The 21,178-nt window shown below is 36.7% G+C and overlaps 1 protein-coding gene and 1 pseudogene across 1 annotated transcript; both read right to left on the minus strand.

Annotated features, from left to right (window-relative positions):
* Nucleotides 1-10,293: 10,293 nt before the first annotated feature.
* LOC120202202 lies at nt 10,294-17,392 on the minus strand (annotated as a pseudogene).
* A 1,396-nt stretch (nt 17,393-18,788) lies between these two features.
* On the minus strand, nt 18,789-20,645 carry LOC120202204 (amino acid permease 6-like). Its single transcript, XM_039202669.1, has 6 exons — nt 20,579-20,645; nt 20,256-20,483; nt 20,085-20,178; nt 19,655-20,012; nt 19,351-19,578; nt 18,789-19,261 (listed from the first exon to the last, which is right to left on the minus strand). Exons 1-6 carry the CDS (start codon nt 20,643-20,645, stop codon nt 18,836-18,838), a joined length of 1,401 nt encoding a protein of 466 aa, XP_039058600.1. The 3' UTR covers nt 18,789-18,835.
* Between the last annotated feature and the right edge of the window lie 533 nt (nt 20,646-21,178).

Below are 21,178 nucleotides of genomic sequence, written 5' to 3' on the forward strand. Positions count from 1 at the left end.
CATGCAGAATTAGGAAGAGGATATAATCCTATGTAAAATAAGAAATGTATCAATATAGAAATTAAAAGTGATGCAACATTAATGAGAAATCAATCTTAACCTACATAATTGTAACAAAAAATGTACATGCGTAAAAATAACATCATACATCATAATAGCATATAATATTACAAGTATCAAATAGATCAACAGGACACACTTATAGTAGCTAATCGGTGTCAACAAAGTCTTACGCTTTCTATGATTAGTCTCACTAGGTCCTATGAAATGAGGACCTAAAAGTAATACCACTATATTAATACGAAAACCATATATCTAAATAAAAATAGACTATAGAGTCACTAAATAACACTTACGTGTATCTCGAGACGAACATAGAGAATCTAACTATGTTGAACGAGAGTGGTCAGGATCTATCGAGGAGCGATGTGGAGACACATGTTCACCTTCAGTAAATAGCACCATAAAGTAAGTCCAAAATCTCACAATTTACTTAACATAATTAAGACTTTAAGTGATAAAAGATGCAAAACAGAGCTTTCGAATCAAAATTTGGCAAAACAGATTGTAGAATCATACTCAAGACGTTAAAAACATAAAGGAAGGGGTTAACAGAAAACTCAACATCAACGATCAACGGTAAAAGTCAACGGTCAATGGTCTAGTTCATGTCAAGGTTCGATTAGGTCAAAAAGGTTATATTCGGTCAAACCGGTTCAGTTAGACTGTTTAGTTATATTGATTTAGGGGTTAGACTGGTTCAAGGTTGGTTCACCTGAACTGGTTCATTGTTTGAACAGTCAAGACGAAGCCCACTCATGCATAGTGGCGCGTGGGCCACGTGAAGCCTCCTTAAGAGGTCAAAAATTTCCCAAAAAAATACAGAAAAAATTTTGAGGCCTCATAAGTCACTTACAAATGTTGGTTTTTCAAAAAGATCGACAGAGATGAGGTTTTAATGAAATTCAAATATTCAAACTTTCACTAGTTGCAAACGATGACGGGGAACGACAATCCAAGGACATCAGACATACGGGATCAACGACACGAACACAATAGTGTCGGAGGTATCAAACATGGCGGCCTAAGCAATGAAAGAATAGATGAAAAATTGAATTAAAATAGAACATGAGAGAGAAAAAGAGGGACGACAACTTTTTGGTTCAAAATGGAAAAATAAATAAACTATAAAGGAAGTGATATGGTTTCTTAAACCTAAACTTTTGGGTAAACCATGCTATAAACCCTCACACTTTAGAGAGTAGTCAAATCGATAACGTGATTTCAAAAACACTCTAAATTAGTCCCCACAATTTAGAATGTGATACATGAAGTCGATCCTTGGCATTAAGTGAAAGGCAGAGAGAAGATGGAGAAAGGTGAGACGGAGATGAAGAGAGGGAGGCAAAGAGGGTTTCTTAGAGTTAAAAAGAAATAACAAGGAGCTGGAACTTGGATTCTATGGGTCTCTTTATATTCATAATTTCTCAATCTCAATTTCATGTTATTCGCAAACAAAATATTGATCATCTTGGTCGTTAAGCAAGTGTATGGGAAGATAAAGAGGTGAAGGATATATATTATGGAAAGAGAAAGGTTATAAATTAAAGACATAATAACAACGTTACACAAATGGTCACTTTGCCTTCTATCTATTTTTGGAACATTTTAGCCCATAATATTCTATTTTAGAGCAAAATGCCTCTAGCTAATAAAAATCGTTAGTTGCCTAAAAATAAATACTTCTTATTGACGTGGTAGATTCACATGTAATGACACATCAGCAAAAAACATTTTTAATGTAACCTATAATTGTAATTAATTACATATACAATTATAAAAATATATTTAAAATTTTTCTTTTAATGACATGGCATCACATGTGGATCTGCTACATCAAAAGGAAATATTGATCGTTAGTCAACTAACAATTTTCATCCAATCAGGGGTATTTTGCTCCAAAATAAAAACATTGGAGATTAAAATGCTCCAATAAAATGATAGAGACAAAATGACTATTTGTGCAAACGTTGGGGATAATATTATTATGACTAAATTAAACAATACTCATTAAGTTATTAGTAAGTTTGCAAATGTGTCAGTATATTTTAAAAACTCATATTTGACTCACTCAAATTTTATCAATTGTAATAATCATATAGACTGTCGTTAAATCTCAAGACATACGTTAAAAAATGCCATTAAAAATGTTTTTATTTAAAAAAAATTGTTGAGATAACTATACCTCAAGTTACTTTATCATTAGTAAGCTTAAAAAGTGAATCATAGTATCTCGAAAAATTGTAATTGAGTTGGGTTTTGGTTTTTCAAAAACTGAGAGCTCCAAGAGACAATCCAAATGATAGATGGGGTTTTAACTCATGTTGACTGAAAAAATTTGGACTCCTCGATGAGATTTTGGGTAGAAGAGGGGAAACTTAGTTGGTTGCTTTATTATTAGGAATTTGTTTTGATTGATTTTTTTTTTCAGTTTGGAAGTGTCGCATCCATTTTTTGGGTGGGTTCGGAATTGGGCTTCGACTTGAATAAAAACGTTAGAGCCGCCACCGATCATTTATTTATTTATTTATTGAAAAAAATTGGTTGATCAGACACCATCTTACATGATCTGCGTTTTACCAGAAATATGTCAAATTTGGGAGTCGGTTATAGTCAAGGAAGGATTAGCACCCTTGCACTGCCCTTTCGGTACAATTTTAATTTCTCGGTTGTCTTAATTACGAAAACTAAAATTTAAAGATTCGATTTGAATGCCTTTGATCGATTAAAATTGTCCAAAAAATCAAATTAATGTTAAATAATAGAATAAAATAAAATGAAATGAAAAAATGAAAAATGAAAATATTAAATAAAAAAATATATTAAAGAGATTAGTGATCAAATTGAAGCTAATTGGAAGTTGCAAGGAGAAAAATAAAAGTTAGGGTACCAATTTAAAGTAAACAAAGAAATAATAAAGCGGATTAAATTGAAATAAAATAAAATTCATGGATCAAATTGAAAACAGTGACCATAATGATTTACATATCGAAATAGCAGGGACGGTGGAAAGGATTTGAAAATCCTTTAATTACACAATGGTCATCGATATATATATATATATATATATATATATATATATATATATATATATATATATATATATATATATATATATGTGTGTGTGTGTGTGTGTGTGTGTGTATGTGTGTGTGTGTGTGTGTGTATGTGTGCACGCGCGCGCGCGTATAACCCCCTTTTCATCTCATTTCCCATTTTCCTCAAAAATCACTCTCCCTCCTCTCTCCAAATTCTCTCAACCCTCTCCCCCGAAAAACCATCTAGCCGAAGGCTAGCCACACTCTGCCACCCGACCACACTCCGTCGCCCAGCCACTGCCTCCAGTGGCCCGAAAAAACCAAACTTTACCAAAATACTCTCCTCAACGCCCTAAACACCAATCTAAAACCCGATTGCCCAAAAAGGTACCACATCGGCGTAGATGTACTAAGAAACGTTCTGATTTTTACCTTTTTTTTGGAAACGTTTTGTTTTTCGGTGCCTTTGTCTCTCCGACGATGCTCTTATGTACCTCCGAATGCTCGTGATGAAACAAAGCTTCGAGTTTTGTTTTTTAGCTCTCGTCTTCGACGATTTTTCTTTATTTTCCTTTTGCTTTGGCTCAGTTTTTGTGTTGGTGTTTTTTGGTAGCTTGAACTTTGGTATCTTGCTGGTTGGGATCTTATTGTTTTTTGCTTTTCAGATTGTTGTTGTTGTCATTTTCTCCGGTGAAGCATCGGGGTATTTATAACCCCCTTGTGGAAGTTGGTTTTTGATGATTTCGGGGTTATAGGTTATTGCTTGACTTACTAAACGGGATGAGTCAGTCCCGATTTAGTCGATATTATTTGCATGGTCGATTTTTCAGTTTGTTTGCTGTTCCTGATTCATGCTAGAAAATAGGGGTGTTCTATTTGGTGCCGAAATGGCCGATTTAGCATCGACGTGTGGTCTAATGCACTCGTTGATGACCCCCTTGCGGTTCCCTTGTCACATTGTATGGAAACCCTAATTTCCTTTTAGGTTGGGTCAGGCCCGTTTATCCTGTACTGGGCTCCCATCAGGTTTTGCTGGGTCAAGCTACCGGGCTGGGTGCTGGACTTGGACCCTTAGACTTAAAATAGATCTGAAAACGAAAATAAAAAATAAAATAAAATAAATAAGTGAAATAAATAAATAATATAAATAACTAAATATATAAAAAAATAAAAAACAATAAAAATTGTACATTTTCAAAATCGCTTTTAAAAAATATATTATATATTTTCAAAATCATTTTCGAAGCTATAATATATATATGTTTCCACAAATTATTTTTCAAAACTATATAATATATTTTCAAAAATCGTTTTCAAAACTATATAATATATTTTCAAAAAGCGATTTTTTAAAAAGTATATATTATATGTTTTCAAAAACCGTTTTCTAAAAACTATATATTATATTTTTTTCAAAAATATTTTCAAAAACTATACTATATTAATATATATATATTAAATAAGCTCTGGACGAAAATGTGTGTCTACAGGAAGTAATCCATGCTTACCCATCAATTGTTGATGATAAAAGTGGGATTATGATGGCCATAAGCAATTCAACTTTTCTAGTTTGAACGAAAAGTCGCGGTAGGCAATTATGCGATAGAGAATGAGAGTGATGAGTTGAGGAAGATTATGAACAATGGTGAGTTAAGAGAGAGAGAGAGAGAAATCAAAGAAGAATCTTCATTTTTTCATGATTGTTTATAAATTATACCCTTGTGTTGATATTAGATTTACGTTCTGATTACAATTTGTAGGTCAATAAATGTCACTGTCTATCACTAACAAATTTCGTGGGCCGACCAGGGATCTTTTCAAAGGATTGTGGTAGGATAAAAGACATAAAACATTAGAAATTTCGATAAGAAAAATGATTGTGGAGTTGTGATTGGCGGAGGAGTTCCTCTATAGGTACAACATACAAGATGATATATTGTGAAAGTTTCAAATTTCAAAGATAACTACCGAGTGGGATAAATGGGGCTGATAAGGCCTCTATGATAGCTTTGAGGTCATTTGAATCTCCAACAAGACAAGGCACTTTATGTATGGTACCACGACATTGGCTGAAAACAGAGATGCAAAAGCTTCTCAAAGTGTTTTCTTGTATTTCAGTTCGAATGATTAGTGAAAAAGTGTTCTTCACTCTATGAACGATGTTGTCTAAAATATCCTTTTGAAGAGGAAAATGTCTTGGAGGAGAAGTCTGCTCAGCGTCCGTTCTAGATAATTTTACTTCAAATTGAATTCACCGAGAAATGATAATAGAAATTACCTCGTAAAGATATTTACTTGGAATTGTTGCGAAATACGGCTATCAGATAGAGCGAAACTGCAACTGATAATTTGAGAAAATAAAATGAAGATAAAGAAGACACAAATTTTACGTGGAAAACCCCTAAATAATATAGGGTAAAAACAACCCTAACAAAAAACTCTTTAATTTCTCTAGTATTGGGAAAAAGCTAGAATGATTTGAGATGATTTTGAAGTTAAATGTGTTAAGGTATTTATAGTTGAAGATTAAGGACTAATCTTATAAATACCCTAAAGTTTAGGGACTAAATATATAATTTTATCATCACAATATTTTGACAATTTCGGTTGCTTTTACACCAAAAATCACATCCAATCACCGAAAGTTGCCAAGTTGGCCACTTGTTGGCCAAAATTTTGACTTTTCAACAATCTCTCACTTGAAGATTTGATTGGAACAATCATATCTTCACACCATTCTTTCTACCTTGTACCTTCATGTTGCTTACGTCTATGACAGGCCATAAGAGGATCAACACCAAGTAAATTTATCAGCATTGATTGCCTTCATCATGAAATCTACTATGTTGTCTTTGGTATGGATTTTCTGCATATCTACAGTCCCTTCTTCCACCTTTTCATGAATGAAATAGTACTGAACTCGTATGTGTTTTGTCTTTGAATGAAATGTTGGATTCCTTGCTAGATGCAAGGCACTTTGACTGTTACAAAGTAGATAGACATACTCTTGATTATGTCCAAGCTCCTCCAATAACATCTTCAACCAAATTGCTTCTTTACTGGCTTGTGTAGCTGCTACATATTCTGCCTCTGTTGTGGATATAGCCACAACTGACTACAATTTTTGAAACTCAGCTTACAGTTACACCGGCAACTTTGAACACATATCCTGTTGTAGATTTGCTTTTATCCAAATCCCCTGCATAGTCAGAATCGACATACCCATTGATAAGTAAGTTTGATCCTCTGTAACATAATGCAACAATTGAGGCCCCTTTGATGTATCTCAGTATCCTCTTTACTGTATTCCAATGCTCTTTGCTTCGATTCGCCATGTACTGACTAACCACTCTCACTGCTTGTGCAATGTCTGGTCTTGTGCATATCATAACAAACATTAAACTTCCCACTGTCGATGTATACGACACTCAAGACATCTTCATCCTCTCTTCTTCACTGCTAGGACTCATACAGGAGGATAATTTGAAGTTAATAGGAAGATGGGTAGAAATTGGCTTACAATCTTGCATGTTGAATCGTGATAAGATCTTCTTCAAGTATTTCTTTTGTGAAAGCCAAATATTCATATTGCTTCTGTCTCAGTGAATTTGCATCTCTAGAATCTTGTTTGTTGATCCCAAGTCCTTCATTTCAAATTCCCTAGCTAGTTGTGCCTTCAATTCTTTAGTATGATCATTGTTGGGTCCTGCAACCAATATGTCATCCACATACAACAGTAATATAACAAAATCGTTATCACCAAACCTCTTGAAATAAGCACAAGGGTCTGCATTAAGTCTGTTGTATACAAAGCACATAATGAAGGAATCAAATCTCTTATACCAACACCTCGACACCTGCTTTAGACCATACAGAGATTTGTTCAACCTACAAACCAACTTCTTCTTTTTGTCTTTTTCAAAATCTTCAGGCTGGAGCATATAAATCTCTTCTTCAAGATTTCCATGAAGAAAAGTTATTTTAACATCTAGCTACTCTAGATGTAAGTTCAATGTAGCACACATTACTAAAAATACTCGAACTGTTGTTAGTCAAACCTTAGGAGAAAAAATTTCATTGAAATCAATACCTTCTTTTTGAGCATATCCTTTTATCACCAATCTTGCACGATACCTCTCAACTTGACCGTCACCATTTCGCTTGATTTTGAAGACCAATTTGTTACCAGTTGGCTTCCTTCCTTGTGGTAGTGGCACAAGGTCCCATGTATTATTTTTATGAAGGGCTTCAATTTCTTCTTGCATCGTCATCATCCATAGTGAAGCATCTGAGCTGTTTATTGCCTCTTGGTATGTTGATGGCTCACCGTCCTCTGTTAAAAGACAATATGCAATATTTTCTTCTATAAAATAATCTGAGTGTCAATTGATTCGTCTTCTCACACAATATGATTGACGAGTTGTTGGAACTTCATAACTCTCTGGTTCTTGTTCATCATGTGCTGATTCTGCTTTAGAAGAATCTCTTTGTTCAAGCTCTTTTTCCACATGTATCTGTGTAGTCTCTGACTTTTCAGTGCTACCATCTTCTTCTTTTCTTTGTAGCTTATCTTCTACAAAGATAATATCCCTGCTAATGATCACTTTACGGGCAGTGGGATCCCACAAGCGATACCCCTTTACACCATCAATATACCCCAAGAATTTGCATTTCCTGGATTTTGGATCCAGCTTTGAAATTTCTTGAGTTGTACATCACGTACACAATACTTCCAAATACATGGAGGTTTGAATAATCAGCTGATTTACCAGTCCACATCTCCATTGGTGTCTTCAGCTCTTTTGTAGTTGGTGGAGCTCGATTCACCAAATAACAGGCGGTATTGATTGCTTCTGCCCAAAATGATTTTTTCTGCCCAAAATGATTTTTTCTAGGCTTGCAACCCTCAATATTGCTCTTGTTCTTTCTAACAAGGTTTTGTTCATCCGCTCTGCCACTCCATTTTGTTAAGGAGTGTTCGCCACTGTGAACTGTCTTTTGATGCCTTTGTTCCTGCAAAAGTCATCAAATTTTTCACTTGTGTATTCTCCTCCATCATCTATTCTAAAACACTTGATATTTCCATAATCAAGTTCCACCAGTGCTTTGAAGTTTTTGAAAGTTGAAAACACATCTAACTTCTTCTTAATAGGGTACACCCAACATCTCCTAGAGTAGTCATCAATAAATGAGACAAAGTATTTTGCTCCGCCTAGGGATGTAACTGGTGCTTGCCATACATCAGAATGAACCAATTCTAGAACACTTTTGCCTCTAGAATTTGACGTGTTGAATTTCAACCGATGCTTCTTACTTGTTATGCAATGCTCACACAAAGTAAGTAATACTTTTGTTAAGCCTAATAGTAGCTTTTACTCCACAAGGACTTTCATTCCTTGTTCTGACATGCGTCCAAGTTTCTGATGCCATACCATTGCAGAATCTAAACTACATGAGGCAACAAAGGCTTCTACTTCTAGTAAAGTCTCTCCCTTCAGCATGTACAAGTTTGATGCTATCTTTTCGCCTTTCATCACCACAAGCGCTCCACGGAACACCTTCATGATTCATTTCCGTGTTTCAATCTTGCTTGCATTATTATCCAACAATCCGTAGGATAATAAATTTTTCTTCAGGCCTTTCACGTGCCGCACATCTCGAACAACTTTAATTGTTCCATTATACATCTTCAATTTGATGGTTCCCACGCCAACGATCTCTAAGGCATAATCATTGCAACTATACACAGATCCTCCTGAGACATGTTCATAATGATGGAACCATTCTCTTCTTGAGGTCATGTGATATGTTTCTCCCGAATCAATGAGCCATATATATGCAAATCTCTTTCTACCTTCCACGGTGGTTGACGCTTCAGAACATAGAGCAACTCCATCATATTAAGTGTTTGTGGTATTGCCTTGTGGATTGGAGTTTTTACCTAGACTCCAACAATCCTTCTTTAAATGACCCTTCTTTCCACAGTTGTAGCACTTTAAATTCTTCTTGCTTCTCGACTTTGATCTACCATGTTTGTGACTGCTGCTTTGGTCACGTTCTGTTGATCTCCATCTCATCGTTGTTAACACTTCTGCTTGTTGTAGATTTACTTGTCTGTCTTCATTATTCTTGCGCCGATTTTCATCTTGTAGAACAACACCTGCAACATCATCGAAGACTAGACTGGTGACATTACTGTTTGTCAAGTTGATGATGAGTTGATCATACGAATCAGGTAGACTTTGAAGTAAAAGTTCAACATGTTCTTGTTCTCCTATTGTACAACTTAAAGATGTAAGATAAGAAAATAAAGTGTTCAGTGTGTTTAAGTGCTCCGTCACTGAAGTATATTCTGGCATTCGAAGAGTATACAATTTCCTCTTAAGGAAAATTTTATTGTGCAACGATGTGGCTTCGTACAATTTGGTGAGATGATTTTATATCTCCTTAGTTGTCTTCTTCTCCTCGATGCTTGACAATACTTCATCTGTTAATGCTAAAAACCACGGGCAAAGATAGAAGAATTTCACTATGAGAAAATAGGAATTATAACTTCTCTCGATCTAACAAGGAAAAAAATAATAACAATTCTCTCTTGATAAAAAGGAGAAAACAACTCTCAAGAAAACTCTCTAATTTCTCTAGTATTGGGAGGAAACTAGAATGATTTGGGATGGTTTTGAAGCTAAATGAGTTAGAGTATTTATAGCTGAAGCTTAAGGACTAATCTTATGAATATCCTAAAGTTCAGAGACTAAATGTGCAATTTTATCATCACAAATTTTCAACAATTTTGGTTGCTTTTGCACCGAAAATCACAACCAATCATCGAAAGTGGCCAAGTTGGCCACTTGTTGGCCAAACTTTTGACTTTTCAACAGGAATATGCTTCTAAACTCATTTAACATTACAATCGTATGCATATTTTTGCAAGGTAAATATTTTACAATATCATATCTTGATTAGTTCTACGAACCCATTTTTTTCTGTGTTCTGCCACTCATATTCTTTTAACATGTTTCGATTTGGGATACATGTTCTGCACATTCGGAAGTGTCTTGTTTGTAATTATCTTGTCATGAACAATGAACCGACAAACTTGTCGATGACCAACACATATGGAGTGGTGCACAGCCAACCACTTGATATCCAAATTACACACACAAGTGCAAGGTTCGAAATTGTTTAACTCAAAAACAATATCTCCGAAAATGTACTAAAAATATGAAATACATTAAGAAGCAGAGGTGAAAGGCTTATATGTATGGAGATCCTTAAGTATGACTGCAATGGAGCCAACCACTGCTAGAAGCTATATAATCAAGCAAACCACGACCATGATGTTTAACCATATCCATTTCCAGCAAAAGGAACGGATGTTTTCTTTTGATATGTGCATTTGGATTGGGAAATACACAGTCAACGACCAAAATGATAAGGCGCCGAGCAGACCGAGTGTTTGGAAAGAACCGAGTAACGAGTAATTTTCTTATAACCAGATTAATGAGAATGCGAAATAAAAGCAGAAAAATAATACCCAAAATTGATAACGGAGTTCAGCCAATTGTGCTTACATCTCCGAACTGCTGCAGATCTTTTACAAAGAGAAAATTTACAGGTGTTTACAAAACACTCACTATTCACAAGAAACTCTCTAGTATTGGGAGAAAGAAATGATTTTAGGATTTGGGATTTGGGATGATTTTGAAGCTAAATGAGATAGGGTATTTATAGTTGAAGTTTAGGGACTAATCTTGAAAATACCCTAAAGTGTGCAATGATAAAATGTGTAATAATCCCAAAAAAAATCAATAAAAACAACATCGAATTTGGTGCATTAATTTCCAGGCAAATTTGTCAAAACTTTTGGCTTGACTTTTCAACAATCTCCCACTTGAAGACTGATTTTAATCTGTCTTCACATCTCGATCAATGCAGCAGCATTTCTGGTCTCGTTATTCTAGCATGCCAACTGAAGCTGAACACAACTTCAGGTTTTCTGTGGTCACCGTCTTTGTCAACATGTCTGTCGGATTTTGAGCTCCACTAATCTTTTCAAGTTTCAAAATCCCATCTTCTAGAAGAGACCGGATAAAATGATATCGCAATTGTATGTGCTTCATTCTGGAATGAAAAGACGGATTCTTTGCTAGATGGATAGCACTTTGACTGTCGCAATACAAGATATTGTTTTTTTTTGTTTCTTGCCTAACTCTTTCAAGAAACTTTGGAGCCAAACCATCTCCTTGTTGGCTTCCATAACAGTGACATATTCTGCTTCAGTTATTGAGAGAGAAACTATCTTCTATAGTTGAGAAACCCAACTCATTGCAGTTCCTCCTAGAGTATAGACATACCCTATAGTGCTTCTTTTGATATCAACATTTCCGGCTAAGTCAGCATCTACATAGCCTGTCAGTATCGTATCTCCACCTTTGAAACAAAGTGCTTTGTTTGTGGTACCTCGCAGATATCTGAGGATCCATTTGACTGCTTCCCAGTGTACCTTGCCCGGATTATTCATGTACCTGCTAACAGTTCCTACTACATGAGCAATATCTAGTCTGGTACAAACAATAGCATACATCAGACTTCCAATTGCTGAGGCATATGACACCTTCACCATGTATGCACGTTCTTCCTCCGTCTTTGGTGACTGTTCTTTGGAGAGTCTAAAATGAACACCTAAAGGTGTACTTACTGGTTTAGCATCTTTCATGTTGAACCTGGAGAGTACTTTGTTTATGTACTCAGCCTGTGATAACATCAAAGTCCCCGACTTTGTGTCTCTCTTGATCCTCATCCCAAGAATCTGCTTTGCAGCGCCCAGATCTTTCATAGCAAACTGCTTCGACAATTTTTGCTTCAAGTTTATAATCTCTTGCATGTCTGAGCCTGCAACGAGCATGTCATAAACATACAACAATAAAATAATGAAGTTGTTGTCGAACCTCTTGATGTAGCAATAATGATCTGCTTGGCATCTAGTAAAACCACTACTACTCGTGAAACTATCGAACTTTTTGTACCACTGTCTAGGAGCTTATTTTAAACCATACAAACTCTTCTTCAACCTGCATACCAGATTTTTCTTGCCTGCCTCTATGAAGCCTTCTGACTGCCTCATATAGATTTCTTCCTCCAAATCACCATGAAGGAAAGTTGTCTTTACATCTAACTGCTCAAGATGTGAATTCTCTACAACTACAATTTTTGACACCAGTCTGATTGTAGACAATTTTACGACTGGAGAGAAAATTTCATTGTAGTCAATACCTTCTTTTTGCTGAAAACCTTTGACAACCAATCTTGCTTTGTATCATTTGCTCCCATCGTGCTCTTTTTTGATCCTGTAAATCCACTTGTTATGGAGCACTTTCTTGCCTGGTGGTAATTCAGCTAATTCCCATGTCTGATTTGACATAAGCGATTCCATCTCATCATTCATGGAAGACTCCCACTTAACTGAATCCTCCACCTGCATTGCTTCATCATAGCACTCTGGTCACCGTTGTCAGCCAGCAACAAGTAGTGCAAAGAAGGCGAATAACGCTGGGTTGGTTTAGGAATTCTTGAAGAGTGTCTTAATTCCGGTGTGCCTGGTTCTTCTTGAACTGCTTCAAGACTGATCTGAACATCATTTCCAGAAATCTCCTCGAACTCAGCAAATTCCTTTGTTTCAGCTTCGGTGTTTGAGCTACTTGATTCTATGGTTGATCTATCTTTGTACATCACATTCTCATTGAAAATGACATCTCTGCTTCTGATGATCTTCCGATTTTCATAGTCCCAAAACTGGTAACCGAACTCATCACCACCATAACCAACAAAGACGTATTTTTTGGACTTGGCATCAAGTTTACTTCTTTCAGCAGAGTTTATGTGTACATAAGAAATACAACCAAACACTCTTAAGTGTGAAAGGTTTATTTCTTTCTTGCTCCAAGCTTCCTCTGGTATTCGACCATCCAAGGGAACTGAGGGCCCATGGTTGATCAGGTAAGCTACAGTGTTGATAGCTTCAGCCCATAGCGATTTGGGCAAGCCGGCATGTATCCTCATGCTTCTGGCACGTTCATTCAGAGTTCTGTTCATACGCTCTGCTATGCCATTTTGCTACGGTGTCATGGGAACTGTTGTCTCCATCTTGATCCCATTGTTTGCGCAGAAATCTCTGAATCTTTTATTTCTGTACTCCCCTCCATTATCAGACCTCAACCGTTTGACTTTCAAACCAGTCTCATTTTCCACCATGACCTTCCATTTTCTGAAGGTATCAAAGACTTCTGATTTATTCTTCAGAAAATAAACCCACACCTTCCTTGTAGAATCATCGATGAAGGTGACATAATATAGTGAGTCTGCAAGGGATTGAATTGGAGATGATCCCCATACATCAGTATAAACCAACTCTAACTTTTCAGCCTTGGGTGTCTTACCAATCTTTGCAAAACTGACTTTCTTTTGTTTACCAAAGATGCAATCCTCGCATAGTCTGACATCTACACTCTTTAGATCCGGCAGCTTCCTTTTTGACAAAAGTGTCTTCATCCCTTTCTCGCTCATATGACCAAGCCTTAGGTGCCATAGGTTTGATTTTCCATCAGCATCTACTGCAGCAATGATATTCTCTAAATTTGATGTTACATAGAGAGTACCAGTCTTCTTACCACGAGCAATGATGAGTGCTCCTTTGGTAATCTTCCATTCACAGCCTGAAAAGGTTGTGCTATATCCTTCTCCATCAAGCTGTCCTACAAAAATCAAATTTCTTTTGAGGCCAGGAATATATCTCACTCCCTTCAGTGTCCAGGTGGTATGGTTTGGAAACTTTAATCGAATGTCTCATTTTCCGACGATCTTCAAGGTTTCATCATCAGCTAGATGAACCCTCCCAAAATTACCACTGACATAGCTCTCCATGATTTCTTGGCATGGGGTGGAGTGGAAAGATGCACCTGAATCCAAGATCCATGATTTAATCAGACTGTTGACACTTAGAATCATGGCATCACCTGTCTCCTTTGTCATGTTTACAGATTCCTGTGCACCTGTATCTTTCTTCAGTGCTAGGCAATCTCTTTTAAAGTGACCCTTCTTGCCACAATTATAACAGGTAAAATCTTTCTTTCATGTTCTTGATTTTCCCTTCTGGATTTAGATCTGCCACAATTTGAATTTCTTTCTGAAGTTCTCCCTCTGGACTCCGTGTGTAAGGATGAGGAGGTTGATGCTTCACCCGATTCTCTCCGTCGAATTTCTTTGCTCAATACCATATCCTGAACATTATCGAATTTTAATTTGTTGTTTCCCGACGAGCTGCTGACTGCTATAACAGTAGTATTCCAACTGTCTGGTAGAGATGATAAGAGAATTAAAGCTCGAACTTCATCATTAAATTCAATTTCCACGGAACTCAACTGGGTTATGATTGTGTTGAGTTCATTCAAGTGTTGAGTCACTGATGCCCCTTCTGCCATCCGCAAATTGAATAATCGTCTCATCAAGTGCACTTTGTTTGAGGCCGATGACTTCTCATACATACTGGAGAGAGCCGCCATAAGACCTACCGTGGTCTTTTCCTTTGCTATGTTGAAGGAACATTGCGGGATAGCGTCAGTCGGATAACTCCGAGGGCTTGTCTGTCGAGAAGAGCCCAGTCTTCATTCTTCATGCCCTCTGGTTGCTTTCCTGAGAGAGGTTGATATAGATTTTTTTGGTACAGAAAATCTTCATTTTGCATCTTCCAAAAGCCAAAGTCCGCACTATCGAACTTTTCAATTTTCACATTCCCTTCGTCTGCAGCCATCGCTCCCACTCGAATCTGGCTTCTTTGGACCATTTCTGATAATTTGTGCGAACCACCGTGTATTATAACACCTCCATTGACAAATTCGTATCGCCGACAAGTTATTGACAAAATTCACTATTCACGGTAATAGTAATGAATAGTAACCTCGCAAAAAATTGAAAAAATTCACAACCAAAAGCTCTTATACCAGTTATTGGGAAATAACCGAGTAACGAGTAATTTCCTTATAACCAGATTAGTGATAATGAGAAATAAAAGTGAAAAAATAATACCCGAAATTGATAACAGAGTTCAGCCAATTGTGCTTACGTCTCCGAACTATTCCAGATCTTTTACTAAGAGAGAAAATTTACAGGTGTTTGCAAAACACTTACTATTCACAAGAAACTCTCTAGTATTAGGAGAAATAAATGATTTTGGGATTTGGCATTTTGGGATGATTTTGAAGTTAAATGAGCTAGGGTATTTATAGTTCAAATTTAGGGACTACTCTTGAAAATACCCTAAAGTGTGCAATGACTAAATGTGTAATAATCCCAAAATGATAAGGCGCCGAGCAGACCGAGAATGCCGTTGAAGAATGGGAGAGCCATCGCCACCACGGTCGACGTGATCATGTAAGCTGTTGTCCATACAAGCCTGAAGGTATTGAAAGTATAATCCCCAAACAGTGGGAGCTTAATTGGTCTACTTTCTTTTATGAAATTGTTGTTTGGCCATTGGTTTAAGCACCAGTCCTCGACCTTATTAACTACCGGTTGGCAAAATATCTGGTAAGCTCCCACAAGATGTACAATAATGCACATATTAGCAAAGTCGATAAGCCAATAAGGTTCGTAAAAACCGAACTCTGTTAGAAAATTGTCCGGCGCGGCGTTACCAAATGCTGCATAACCCAAAGCTCCACACAAGATGTAGAACAAGGTGGTAATCAAGACCCCGACCACCGTTGCCTTTTTCATGGCTTCGTTTTCCGGTGGACTTGATTTAAGTGTATCCTGCAATTCAATGAATATAAGTCTTTTTTTCTTTTTTTCTTTTTTTCTTTTTTTTCCTTGGAAGGTAAAAGGGTCATTGCAAACAGGAGACTTGCCTGTATTTCAATGAGGATAGTGGAGAAAGCATAGGCGAAAGCAATGTCGCCGAGGGCTTCAAAGCAGCTCCAAATCTTCTGCCATTTCCTCACATCAACTCCAATTGTCGTCCCTGTCAAACTTGACTTAGGATGAGACCCTCCCGCAACTTTTGCTATCGAGAGACCGAGGCCGATGTAAGAGTACGCAAACGACATAACAGCAGAGACCACGGAGAGCCATGAGAGCTCGTTGAAGTTCGGAATTTGGCTTAATATGATCTCCGTGACGCCGAAGATAATAATAAACATGTTATTCTTAACATGGCAGCCTGCAGCTTGGCCCTCTTCGTGAAAGCAACCCGATCGTTTTATCGCCCTGGTTAATCAACAATTAAACAAGGAGATTACAATTAAATTACAACAAAATATCATCTTTAACATATCAATCAAAACCAGATATCTGGAAAAAAGCTTACGCCATACTAATGGCTGATGTGATTGAATATCCAATTGTTGTCCCTACAAGATTCACATACTGTGCTATCCCACAAAACTCGGTATTGATTCCTCCCGTTAGAAAGAAACCCAGAAATTTATTAGCATTGGGGTTCCATGTACTTGAAAGAATAACAATTTCAACTCCTTGTCACCTAAGTTATATTTGACAGCATCCATGTAACAGCTGCATCTTGTTCCTGAAGCAGGGTCCCTGCAACAATCGGTTTGCAGAATCGATGTAAACGAATTGATGGCAGAGAAGAATACGACCGAAACGAGACTGCAATCCAGCCTAATTGAGCAAAGGCCCATGAAAGAGATAACACTCCTGATCCTATAACTGCTGTTATTATATGTGCATGCACTTGCACTCGCCCAAGTTCCTGCAACAAAAAAAAAAAGATAAGATTTTTAACTTTGAAAACAATGAAATAATATGTTGCAGAAAAAACCCGGATTCGAACATGGCTTGCCTGTTCTTTTTGAGCTTTCATCATCAACTTGATGAGCAATGATAGGTTTGTCAGTTTCCAATTCCATAGCATGTAATGTCAATAATATACTTGAAGGATGTTAGATTTGTGTTTTGGGGTTTGAGAGATTATTGAAGAATGCTTGCTTGGCCAAAATTAAGCACAAACTCCATGGATATTCATAAAACTTAACCCTGAAGCTAATCTGTTAGGAATTTGAAGATGATCATCTTAAGTAAACCCTTTTTTTTTAAATTCAAAAAAGGTTATAATATGGTAACCTTCCAAACTAGATTAACAAGAACTTGTAATACATATATAAGATATTTCTAACATGGGTAATAAACAAGCTTCTTCTATTTCCCATACCAGACGAGCCACGGAAAAGGTTAGGCGGAGAGAGGAGGGAGGAGGATCCGCCGGATGATGAAGTCATGGTCGTCAACAACAATGATGATAATCAGATATCTTTCAAAGATGAACTTACATGTGACTCAAGAAAATCGACAAAAACATGACTCGTGCTCGGATAATATCTAATGGTGGAACCAGGGACATATAGATTCGCCATGTTTCAAGAATTGCCTAGGAATGTTATTGTTCGGATTCGCCAGGTCATCAAAATTGACTATAACATGGATAATGGGACAAGGGACCGGCTTACAAGGATGGCCATTTGCATTGAGCAGTTCCACATGTGTGTTTCAACTGCGAAAAGAATGGCCATGTCAAAGAAATTCGTCCTTCAGGTCATCAATATATGAGGTTCTTCAGAAAGTTAGACAAGGAAATTTTTGGTCGATTGGATTCTTGTGGAGCGTCGACAAAGAAGGCGACGAAAGATAAATGTGGATATATAGCTGAGAAAATGGAATACCAGCCGAGAATCAAGGTGTGTCTGGTTGTCAAGTGGAGTAGTTATTGAATTTGGTGATTAATGAGTTGATTCATCTATCAGTCAAGTTGTCTCGTCCGTGAAATAGTTTGTATATGGGGTTTTTAACCAAATTAAACGATCAAAATGAAGTTTTTTTGGGTTAATCAGTTGGTTAATTTTTCGTTCGGTCAATTAACGGTTAAGATTTTTTTTAAACTTCAATTATCAATTAATTCGGTTCGAAATATGTTAGTTAACCTAATTAACCGAAATTTTAAACATTTTAATATTATATATATTATTTAGCCTTTTGAGTGTTTAAACTTCGATTTTAATCGAATCAACTAAAAATACTTAATATTTAATATATGTTATTTATAAATTTATGTTAATTTGGTTAACCGAACTTTGTTTAGTTAGATTAAAATTTTAAAAAATCAATTTAGTCAACAATTAAAAAGAAAATCGGTTAACGATTTTTAGATAGTTCGATTCAATTGATTAGCTGAACGGACGTATTAAACCCCTATTTATATCACGGGTCACGGATCAAGGTTTGAGACCTGCAAACATAGCGTTCAAGGAGTATATGTTTACAAATCAAAACTAAAAAGTCTTCTAAAATCAGATTGTGCTTGCTAACATCCAGAACTCATTTATTAAATAAATAGAAATCTAATCAAATTAAGATTTTGCTTTCTGGATAGATTTATTAATCCTAGTCAATAGAATAAATGAAACTTATGTCTAGTCAATAGAAATCTTCAGTTGTAGGGGGATTTGAATATAAATAGATGTTTTTAATCCAAGTTTTTAGTGAGGACATTGGTAGAACACAATTTAGCCAACAATCAGGTCTGCCATTGTTTTAACTCTAAAACAATATAATTCTTCTGATTATTTATTTACTTGTTCGGATTAGATTTCAAGTCAACAGATGCTACATAAACAAATTTCTTAATATAATTCTTCTGAAATTGTATTAATAAAACATGAAAATCATTAAGAAACTGAGGTGAAAGGCTTGTATGTTTGGAGATCCTTAGCGATTACAGCAATGGAGCCGGCCGCTGCTAGGACCGATATAATCAAGCAGGCCACGACCAGGACGTTTAGCCATATCCATTTCCAGCAAAAGAGTCGAATGTTTTCTCTCGATATGTGCATTTGGATCGGGAAATACACGGTCAGCGGCCAAAATGAAGCGGCGCCGAGCAGACCGAGAATGCCGTTGAAGAACGGGAGAAGCATCGCCACCATGGTTGTCGTGATCACGTAAGCTGTTCGCCATACAAGCCTGAAGGTACTGAAAGTAGAATCCCCAAACAACGGCAGCTTAATTGGTCGACTTCCTTTTATGAAATTGTTGTTTGGCCATCGGTTCAAGCACCAGTCTTCCACCTGTTTGAATATTGGTTGGCAGAATACCTGGAGGGTAAAAAGAAAGAAAAACATCATCATTTTATTTAAGTTTATGTATGATATCAATGTTATTGTCTAAATTCGAATAAAATTACCTGGTAAGCTCCCACAAGATGAATAATAATGCACAGATTAGCAATGTCGATTAGCCAGTAAGGTTCGTAAAACCCGAACCCTGTTAGGAAATTGCCTGGAGCGGTGTTTCCGAATGCTGCATAACCCAGAACTCCACACGAAATGTAGAACATGGTGGTGACCGAGACGCCGAGCGAGGTTGCCTTTTTCATGGATTCATTTTCCGGTGGACTTGATTTCAGTGTATCCTGAAATTCCAAGAATAGTATTAGTCTTTTTTTTTTCTTGGAAAGGATAAAGGATCATAGAAACCAGGAGACTTGCCTGTATTTCAATGAGGACATTGGAGAAAGAATAGGCGAACGCGATGTCGCCGAGGGCCTCGAAGACGTTCCAAACCTTCTCCCAGTCCGTCACGTCGACTCCAATCGTCGTCCCCATCAAGCTAGTCCTAGAACGAGATCCTCCTGCCACTCTGGCTATCGATAGACCGAGGCCAATGCAAGAGTAGGCAAACGACATAACGGCAGCGACCAAGGAGAGCCACGAGAGCTCATGGAAGTTGGGAATTTGGCTCAATATGATCTCTATGATGCCGAAGATGATACTGAACATATTGTTCTTGACATGGCAGCCTACAGCATGTCCCTCTTTGTGAAAACAACCTGATCTTTTTATCGCCCTGGTTAATCAAACGCGCACAAGAACATCATATTCCTTCCATATAAATCAAAACACCATTAGGAAAACTTACGCCATACTAATAGCTGAAGTGATCGAATATCCAATTGTTACCCCCACAAGATTCACATATTGTGCTATTCCACAAAACTTGTTATTGATTCCTCCTGTTAAAGAAAACCCCAAAAAAATTACCATTGGTTGGGGTTCCATGAATTTGAAAATGTAAGATTTTTACAGTCACCTAAGTTAGATTTGACAGCATCCATGTAACAGCTAAGTCTTGTTCCACAAACAGGGTCCCTGCAACAATCAACTAGCAGATTCGATGTGAACCAAGTGATGAAAGAGAACATTACAAGAGCAATGGGGCCAGCAATCCACCCCAACTGAGCAATCCCCCATGAAAGAGACAACAATCCGGAACCTATAACTGCTGTTATTATATGTGCACTTGCACTCACCCAAGTTCCTGCAAAAATAAAAACAGAAAAAGGTAAGATTTTTAACTTCAAAACCGATCAAAACAAAAGCTGCAGAAAAAACCCAGATTCGAAAATGGCTTGCCTGTTCTTTTTGATCTTTCATCATCATCGTAAGAAGCAATGGTAGACTTGCCAGTTTCCAGTTCCATGGCAAGTGATGTATAGCTTCTCTGGATATAACTTCAACAGACTATATACTTGAAGATGATTATTGAATTTTGCTTAGACAAAATCAAGACCAAACTCCATGGATATCCATACAGCTGTGAAGAATTTGAAGGTGATCTTCTTAAAGAAATGTAAATCACTTTATTTGGTAGCCTATAACTGTGCTCTTTTATTGACACTGAATAAGAAAAAGTTTAATCTAAAAAAGGTATGTAATTATAATTATATATGTGAATTGTATATATGATAAGCACACACTTCAATAAAGCTGTCGTTTCTTTATAAGGAAACGGTGATTTATTTTGAATTCTTGGATTGATTCACACTGACAATATGGTAACCTTGTATAGATTACCAAGTACTGATGCATGTATAAAATAGTTTTTTCAGAGAAAATGGAATATTGACAGAGATTTAGCTATAGATTTAGGGGTCGTAGATGGATTAAAGAGATAAATTGAACTTCTTTTCGAATTTTCAATATCTTGAGATAAAATTGTACTATGGTTTCATT

The sequence above is a fragment of the Hibiscus syriacus genome, unplaced genomic scaffold (assembly GCF_006381635.1).
Source record: "Hibiscus syriacus cultivar Baekdansim isolate YM2019G1 unplaced genomic scaffold, ASM638163v2 tig00008289_pilon, whole genome shotgun sequence".
NCBI classification, from domain to species: Eukaryota; Viridiplantae; Streptophyta; class Magnoliopsida; order Malvales; family Malvaceae; genus Hibiscus; species Hibiscus syriacus.

Bases quoted from the DNA above. Each gene is read 5' to 3' on its own strand.
- LOC120202204 (XM_039202669.1), bottom strand. From the start codon at position 20,645: ATGGAACTGGAAACTGGCAAGTCTACCATTGCTTCTTACGATGATGAT. The intron at 20,484-20,578 runs GCAAGCCATTTT...TTATTTTTGCAG, and splicing joins TGAAAGATCAAAAAGAACAG to GAACTTGGGTGAGTGCAAGT. The intron at 20,179-20,255 runs GTGACTGTAAAA...TTTCTTTAACAG, and splicing joins TGCTGTCAAATCTAACTTAG to GAGGAATCAATAACAAGTTT.